Source organism: Colius striatus, chromosome 15 (genome assembly GCF_028858725.1).
Source record: "Colius striatus isolate bColStr4 chromosome 15, bColStr4.1.hap1, whole genome shotgun sequence".
In the NCBI taxonomy this organism is placed as follows: domain Eukaryota; kingdom Metazoa; phylum Chordata; class Aves; order Coliiformes; family Coliidae; genus Colius; species Colius striatus.
The window spans coordinates 2401243-2410306 of record NC_084773.1 but is presented as its reverse complement, the minus strand read 5'-3'; the positions used below and the strand labels follow the sequence as shown (position 1 = coordinate 2410306).

Here is a 9064-nt window from a genome sequence, read left to right as displayed (position 1 = left end):
CACACTGACCAGCTGCTGCTCCCACCCCAAGGGTCACAGCCCTCCACTTCTTCCAGTCCAGTAACTCTGGTGTCAGTCACCAGACTGTCACTATCAGTCTTTCTCAGCTTGCTCAGCTTTTGATCCTGTACTGCTGAGCTCCCCTTCTATTTTTTTGTCTCTTTGGCATGAGGCAGCAGCTGCTGAACTGTCCTGCTTGGCTTCTGATACCCACAGCCAGTGAATCTTCTCTGCTCCTGCATGAGATGATCCATTCTCCAGCATCATGGACCACAGAAAAGCACTTGGTTGTCACTAACCATCTCCCACCAGCTACACTCTAACTTGAGAAACTACTTCAGTATGTATGGAAGAAAAGAGGCAAGATAAATAAAGGCTGAGAGTTGAACAGGTACACACTCTTGCAAGACATGAGCCTCCAAGCACTCAGCTTTTTCCACTCTGCTGTGACTGTTTGATTAGCTTGGTAGAATTTGCTGATCCTGAACAGAAAACTCCAAACCCTGTTCTGTTCCCTTTATTTCCTCATCTTCCCAGTTCTAGTAACACACAAATTTTCCTCCTAGAGGCAGAAGATGTGTGCTTGAGTATGGACAATGCTGGGGACTCCTCAAAACGGGATGGGGAACTGGCCAAGTTCATGATGCAGTAAAATGGCAGAAAACTAGAAGTTCAATAGTCAAGGACAGAAGGGAGAGAGGATACAGGGCAGGAAGAAACTAATAGAACAGTGGTGAAGGACAAACACACCATAAAACTGCAACTGCAAACCATAAATCAAAGTACAAAACAAAAACCCCAAGCAGTGAGAGGGTTTGGAAACACAAAGGAAAGCTACAAACACATTGGCAGCTCCTGAAGAGCAGCTGGGAACATGTCCAGAGTCAATATTGGGATTTTCTGACAGTAGATCCCACCTGTAAACATAAACCAAAGCACTCTATAGTCCATTAGTACCTACTGATATCCAATCAACACTGGCAAATGGCTTTTCAGGGCAGAGTTTGTGTATTCAAACAAAAGATCAGCTGGGTGAGATAGGTGCTGACACACACAGATTGCAAATGTCACCGTGGAAAGAGCTGCCTAGACTGCACCCCTCCAAAGAGGCTTCCCCATGATAAAGCACTCTGCCTCTTTCAAGTCTCCTAAAAATGCTTCAGTTCACCCAGGACAGTTCTTTTCAGTTGCCTGTTACCTCCTTTAACTCCTCCAGACGTGCCCCATCAGGCATCCGAGGGTGCAGGTTGCTTTCAATGCTGCTCTTAAACCCAGGAAATACAAACCCCTCTGGTGACAGCCACATACTCTTGGATTTTGCAAAGGATTCTTTCCAGGCAGCAACCTCATCCACTGGGTCAAATGTGGCTGACAGGTACTCCTGACAATAAGTGAATCTGGTCTTTGGTTCCTACAAAAGAAAGTCAGTGGTTGGGTTATTAATGTGAATTCCCCTTTGCTGGGAAAGAAGCTCACAAGGTATAGAAATAGTTTCATTTCTTTGCTTAAGGCTCCAAGTAACCATAGATAAAAATGATACAGAATATGTCTCATTAAATGTTTTTAAATGATGGGATTTATTTCATTCTTGTTTGATGCAGTGATGGGTTTAATGACAAGTGGTGTCCCTGGAAGAAATACCTTTAGTGTTATTTGGACAAAAAAAAGAGCTGTAGCTCCTCCTGTGTTCATGCTGCATCATGAACAGTTCTCACAGAGCTGCAGGAATTTCCAGGTGCTGATAGGAACATGGCACTTGCCATTAAGATTAAAGCCAGCTCTTCAGCCAAAGGAGATAACTGTGGTTCTTCAAATGTGTTGCTGCAATCATTTAATACTACACACCCCTGACACTGCAGTCCCTCCAATTCTCCCACTTACAAAGGTGTGAGGCACAGAACTGGCTCATGTGGCTTATGGAAGAGAATCATAGAATGAGAGGGGTTGGAAGAGACCTTTAAAGATCATCTAGTCCCAACCAAGCAACAGCAGCTGCACTCAAACCAACGGCCCAAGTCATGGAGATGAGACAACTCGACCACAACGTTCAGTATTAAGAGCTGAACTTTACACAGCCAAGAATGCCTCTCAGAGTCCCTGTTGGATCCCAGCTCCCCTTCCAATGTGCTAACATAGGAGTTAAAGCTGGAAAACTGATCCATCTCTCTTTAAGCACCACACAGAGGAAGCCAAGATCTTCCCAACATGCCCCAGTGTCACCTTTGCCATTTCCCGGCGGAGCTGCTGCTTCGCGAGTTCTGCCGAATTCAGGCTCTGAGAGCTGTAGTTAAAGACAGATTTGCCATCAATGGGAGAAATCCTGAAAGTTTCTAACTCTGGCTTTTTCATCTTCCCTTTGAGCTGGCCTGCAGCAGCAATGTTAGCCTGCAAAGAGGGATCACACATGAGCTCTGTCTGAATCAGGAGTGCAGACGGTTAGGAAAAAGCTGTGAACCACAAATGACTCTGTAAGCATTAAAAACCCCCCAACTTCAACCAAACAGACAAAACACATCAGCTCTTGGATATTGAAATACTCCCAAAATGACCATTAAAAGATCAAAAAGCAGCATTTTACTTGTGCATATGATATTCTGCAAGACTAAAGGCAGCAGACTGGAGGCAAACCCACACCCACAGAGGACAACTTCTGCTGACAGATCTAAACTCTGGAGAGCTGATGCTCATTGGACTTCCAATGAAATCAGATGAGTTCTTTCAATTCTGTTACTCCATTAACACCCCAGTAAATGCAGTGTCATGGGAAGCACTGTGCATTAGAACTCTTCACATCACTGACACAGTATAATTAAACCCTCACACCTATTCACTGAGTTGACAACATCATTTTACTGTGTTCAGTAATTGTGGCTGTGAATTCAGACTCTGCCATAATAGGTAATTACAGCAGGAAAGTACAATTGCATTTAGGAGGTCAGTCCCTGGGACATCCACTTACCCTTTTGTTGTTGTTGTTCTCAATCAAAAAGCCCAAAAGGTTACCTCACCTGCTCCTAAGGAATGTTTTATTGCCTTGTCTATGGAGGACTTCCCAGTTCCTCTGTTATCTCTTCATTCAGAAGCATGGTAAAGCCAGGCCTGACTAAAACACTGGGAAGGCTGCTAACTTTACCCAAATATCAAAATAACTATGCTTCACCTGTACAGAATCATCAGGCCCAAGAGCTCTGCTGCTCTCACCCTCCTGTAATGTTCTAAACACAAATACCAAGAACAGTTACTTAAGACTGTCTCCTTTTTTAGCCTCCTGGAACACTCCTTTATTGACAGACTAAGACTGAAAAGGGAATTACTTAGGAGTTACATTTCAATGTCTCCAAGACTGTACCCTTAAACAGGAACATAGATTCCCAAATCCCAGGCAAAACCTCTTTGTATTAAAATACAGATAGGAAAAACCACTCAGAACTACTCTTCATAAACCACAGGATGACCAGAGTCCTCAACTGAGCAATATATTCCAAGGCTCAGCTCAGACTCCCAGGAAACATGTGGGAAACCCCTCCTTTGGTGTCTATATTAATGGGAAAGGGTTTAGTTTCCATGTGCTTTCCCTGAGGGAACAGAAGGGGTGGATGGACACTGGTAACAAACAAGGTTCTTACATTCTTCACCATTCCCTTAAAGCTCAGCACAGCTCTGTCTGCAACTGCTGGTTATATTTAGTTAAGAACAAATGCCATTGTGGTTGCCCAAAGGCAAGAGTGTCTCTCCCATGGCAAGAGCAGAAAGCACAGTTTTCACATGAGCTTAGTTGGCTTGGCCTCCCACAAGCATCTGAAGCTTGGATGACATGCTGAAGCACAATGAGGGGGGGCTAGGGAGATGAAAGGGACAAAACAAAGCAGGAACCAAACCCCAAAAGAAGCTGCAAGTCCTTTAAATGATCAGTGTCCTTCAGGCTCAGGCAGTGAGCTCAGCTGTGAGCACTAGAACTGCCTTCCCCTTCACAAAGCAATTATGTCTGCAATTCAGCCTCTGCAACACTAAATTGCCCTCCACTTTTTAATGATGTTTGTACAATACTTAACAAGCACCCCACCAAAAGCTTCTGAGCTTGTCTGAGGAGACAAAGGGGGTGTTGATTAAGGCTGTGAAGCTCTGCAGCTGAGGTTTGTCTCTCGTAGCACAAACTACTCACCACAATGTGGTTTCTCTCAAAAGACACTTTGTCTTCTCTCTTCTCCTTCTGCTGCACATACACTTCATTGTAGGTCTCTGATGAAGAACACACTGCCTGTTTCACTCTGCTGGCTTTCCCTGGTACTGTATAATCATCAGACTCAAATGAGAGTACAGGAGGTTTCTGAGTGAAGAGATCCTCAGCAGTTAAGGCAACTCCATACTCGTGACTTAAGGCTGTGATCATCTCTGCTGAGGGCAGCAGATCCCCCTGGATTACATCCCTCAGCCTCTTACTGTGGCAGAGGTAGCTGAGCCTACAAATAGACAGAAACTTTGTTACCTTACAAAAAACTTTGCTGCAATCAAAACATCACAGCTGACATCACTGGGGAAGCACAAGACAACCTGCCTGAGAAACCTGTCTATGAAGAAGCTCAAGCCAGTCCATGTCTGCTGGCATTCAGCAGCAGTCAAGAGGTTTAGTAGGCCAATAAACCTACTAGGAATGTTCTAGGGACAATGCTGGCACTAGAATTAGCTGCAAGTTAATGATTAGAGGCTGAGTTGCTCTAGCCTCTGGCTAGAAAGCAATCAAGCAAACCCTTCATGCATGCTAGTTCTAGTGTATGACCCCTATTTGTGCTGAACACTCACTAAAATCCATCCTGTCTGAGCTCTGCTTTACTCCCATCCCAATCAGCTTTCCTTCCATTTGCCAATCAGGACAACGCTGGCCTCACATCTGATTGCTTTTCATTCGCTACCTCTTGACCTGAAAAGAGCAGTGTGGCACAGGAGCTGCTCTGATCTGTGACAGCTATTGAGCACTGCAGCACTCTGCACACAGGCACTTATCTCAGTTTCCAGCCTCTCTGGCTCAGGCCACAGCAGAGGCCACGATAGAAAGGGACCTGTCTGATGGCCAAACACAGTGTTGTGATTCCTTGCCAAAAGTGGAGCTTTGTTAGCTCACCTATCACAGTTAGGTGAGTCTCCTCTTTCTTTGAGGAGACTAACTTTACAAAGTGCTCTAAAAGAACTCAGTTGTAAAATTACTGCAGAGAATTGTTGTGGTTGGAAAAGAACTTTAAGATCAACTGCAACTCCTCCCCTCACCCTGCCAAGCCCAGCACTAACCCATGGCCCCCAGCACCTCAGCTCCAGGGCTTTGCAATAGCTCCAGGGCTGGGCATTCCCCCACCTCCCTGGGCAGCCTGAGACAGGGGCTGACAACCCTCTCAGGGAAACAGTTCTGCCTCAGCTCCAATCTGCCTCATCTCCCCTGAGGCAACTTGAGGCCATTAATTTTCTCTCCATTACTTCTGAACAATACATGCAACTGGTAAATGACACTAATTCAATGTTGCATCAGCATTAATAACACAAAGTGGGTTTATAAAGGTATGTTAAAATTAAATTGGGTGCCTATGGATCATGTGCATTTGTTTTTCTACACTTACAATTACTTTCCTGGCTAATTCTAGCAGAAGGAAATGTTATCAAGCAGCAGCAGCAGCTTGTGTTGTGCACACATTAAACCACTGTCTGACTACAGCAACCCAAAACCTCAAAAGCCAGGAGTTCTCCAAGTCAGAGACTGCTCTTGAACACTGCCCACAGTCTGTGTACTCCAGTGAAGAACTTATTTCTCTGAATAATTACAGACACAGCAGAAGGAAGGTATGGCAAAAAGGACTAACAGCCAAAGTCTGGCAGATGTGATTCCTTCATCTCTAGTGGTGGGCTGCTGGAAAGAGCTGCTGTCTAGAAGGACATTGTCTCAGCCACTAAAGATGCTTTGACTGAGGTTCTCTCTGATTCTGTAGCAATGACTACTGTGAAATGCAGTAATTGTTCCTGCAGCTTCACTTCTCTCCAGTGGAAAAAAAACCCTCCTGCATTTAAAATTATCCCAGCCATCCTGAAACCTCCACTTTCAGTGCAGGAACCAGAGCTGCAGTATCAAGCATCAAGAAGAGGAGATGGGAGGGATCTCATTAACACTTACACGTATTGAAAAGGTGTTTGTCAAAAGGATGGGGCAGCACTCCTTTTTGTTATATCCAGTGACGGGACAAGGGGTAATAGACAAAAGCTGGAACACAAAAAGCTCCACGTAAGGAACAACTTCTTTACAGTAAGAGTGAGGGAGGCTCACTCAGGCTGCCCAGGGAGGGTGTGGAGGCTCCCTGGGAGGTTCCCAAACCCACCTGAACGTGTTCCTGAAGTGGATCTGCTTGAGCAGGGTGTTGGACTAGATAATCTCTAGAGGTCTCTTCCAACCCCTACCATGGTATGATTCTAAGCTCTGCACAGCAGCTAACCTGCAGACTCATTTGCTGGTTTGTTTAGACAGCAGATACTACAATAAAAATTCACCAGGAAAATAACTACCAAGTAGGTAAACTATGCAGCATTATGTTCTTTTCTACCTCCAATATTGCCAGCACATAGCATAAGGAAGAAAGGTATTTACCAACCATCATTGAAGTAAAAATAGGGGGGAAAAAAGGACTTTAAAGGACATCAGAGTGATGGCCACCAGTCACCCTCAGCTTGGATTCTTTTCCTCACCATCTCACACAATAAACATGAAAGAAACTACAGATCTGTGAAGAGGTACCCAAGTTACATCACTAGTCAGAACTTGTAGTGTAAAGGCTTGGCTCACCACTAGCTTAATGAAGTTAAGTTTCATTAGTCATAAGCAAATAAACAGTTCTTGACCTTGACTGGGTGAGCCAAGGAGGGGAAGCAGTCAGGGACACCCAAGCAGCCTGCTAGGTCATTCAATTTCCAGCCACTGCCTTGATATGTGCAAAACAAAACTTGCAGCAGGCAGGGAATCCATCTGTAATGCACTACACTGAGTGTGTTCTACCAGAAAGCCAGAGTGTGGGAGAGCGAGGACAAAGGCTGCCACAAGACTGAGTGGATGTTATTGCACAATGACAAGACTCTTTTATGCAATCAGATTGTTGTCTGGGAGACTCTTTCTTGTCTCGAGACTAAATGTCCCTGTTCAGTTCAAAGCAGCTTTGCAGGACTTCAGGTCAGAAGTTAATCTAAACAGGGCAGTCTATTTCTAGCAAGCAAGAAAGCAATCACAGTTCACCTCTGCCTTCTAGGCTCAAGTTGCTCACAGCAAAGATGGATGGTACCTTTTTCACCCCTCAATAGATGTGTCTGAATTTACAGGGAAAAAAAAGCCACAATGGAGTCACACATACAATTTTTTTACATAGATTAGCACAATACACAGCTAGATAGAGATGTATACAGGTAAGACTTCCCACTCTTTCTTTAATCCATCTCCTCAGATGTTACATGAGAGATGCTTTGAGGCAAAGAGCTGTGAATACCTGTGTGCTGACAAAGTGAGGCACTTGGCAGAGACCCCACACGAATCATGCAACAAAACCCCGAAGGAAAGAGCCAGGAACAGGAACTGTATTCTCCCAACTCTCACAAAACTCTTCCTTTCTCTAGTTTGCCTTAGGAAGACTGGTTTTAGAACTCCCCACTTAGTTCAAGTGACTTTCTGTCTCCATCAGAGGAGTAAACCCTTCCCAGCTGATGCTTCTGACACAGGAGTTTTCTCTTCCTTCTGTTTGGATTATATTCAGGTGTTTTCTGATGTACTACCCTACTGGTGCACCCCTCTCCTCTTTACAATGCATAAATTCCTGCCCAGATCACAAGTGGCCAGTTACCTCTGCACCAGCAGTTAGAAACCCACACTCTTCTGTCTCACCTGACCTCAAACCTGAATTACCCGTCAGGCCCATGGATTGCTTTCACCAGGAAAAAAGTAACCAAGAACTATTATTTTCTTGTACCAAATATCACAGGATCAAAGAATCTCAAAGGCTGGAAGGGACCTGGAAAGCTCATCCAGTGCAACCCCCTGTCAGAGCAGCACCACCTAGAGCAGGGCACACAGGAACTCATCCAGCTGGGTTGGAATGTCCCCAGAGAAGGAGCCTCCACAGCCCATCTGGGCAGCCCCTTCCAGGGCTCCCTCACCTCAACAGGGAACAAATTCCTTGTTGTCAACCCTGCTAACACTTCTTCATCTCTGGACTGTGACTCTGGAGGAGTTCATACCTGGCCAAGGCCTGGAAACATGCCCGAGGAACCGTCCCTCTGACGTAGAGCAGAGGCTGCTGTGTTACGGTGCCGAGGGGCTGACGGAGGCGGAAGTGATAGAAAACAGCTTCCAGGTCTGTGTACAGGCGGTGAGGGAAAGACACCTCTGAGTTATAGAGGATCTCCAGTTGTCCATCTCCACCTCTGTGAGTCCTGTAACAGAGTGCCAAAGCTGAGACGAGCAGAGTGTCTCAGCTTTCCTCAGTTCTGCGTTACTCCCGCTCATGAAACTGCTTTGCTCTTGTCCTTTAGAGGGAAGCTCTCACTCTATGGTGTTCCCTTCACAAGGAGTCTTTTGAAAAAGCCATTCTGGATAAAATTACATAGAGAGTGACAAAATCCTGCTAACACAATGGGGTTGCAAGTGTTCTCCTTGTAAGCTGCATGGCAAACACTTGAAAGAAGCTCACCTCAGTTTCATCAGTGTTGTGCCTCTTAACAGCCTTACTTCTACTACAAAGGGTCAAAATTCAGACTGAGGCAGGAAAAAACAGCTTCAATTTAGGTTACAGGTGAGCACAAGACAACTTTTCAAGCAATACATAATCTCAGTAACTGCAGTGAAGTGACTTGCATTTAAAAAACCCCAACAAACAGAAAACCCCTCAACAAACAAATGACAAAGCTCCACAGGAAAGATTTAACAACATGCTACAGTGGTGGAAAGAAGATCAAGCACTTTGAAGCACAAAATCTGAGGGAGACATTCACTTTGCCACATTTTCCCTAACCTCCAAGGAAGAAAGAGCTTGAAGTCCAGCCTCCTCAT

At 45.1% G+C, this 9064-nt stretch overlaps 1 protein-coding gene across 1 annotated transcript; it reads right to left on the bottom strand.

Moving 5' to 3' along the window:
* Positions 1-1130: 1130 nt before the first annotated feature.
* On the bottom strand, positions 1131-9064 carry LOC133626866 (uncharacterized protein FLJ43738-like). Its single transcript, XM_062008653.1, has 5 exons — positions 9027-9064; positions 8254-8448; positions 4163-4460; positions 2221-2385; positions 1131-1411 (listed from the first exon to the last, which is right to left on the bottom strand). Exons 1-5 carry the CDS (start codon positions 9062-9064, stop codon positions 1184-1186), a joined length of 924 nt encoding a protein of 307 aa, XP_061864637.1. The 3' UTR covers positions 1131-1183.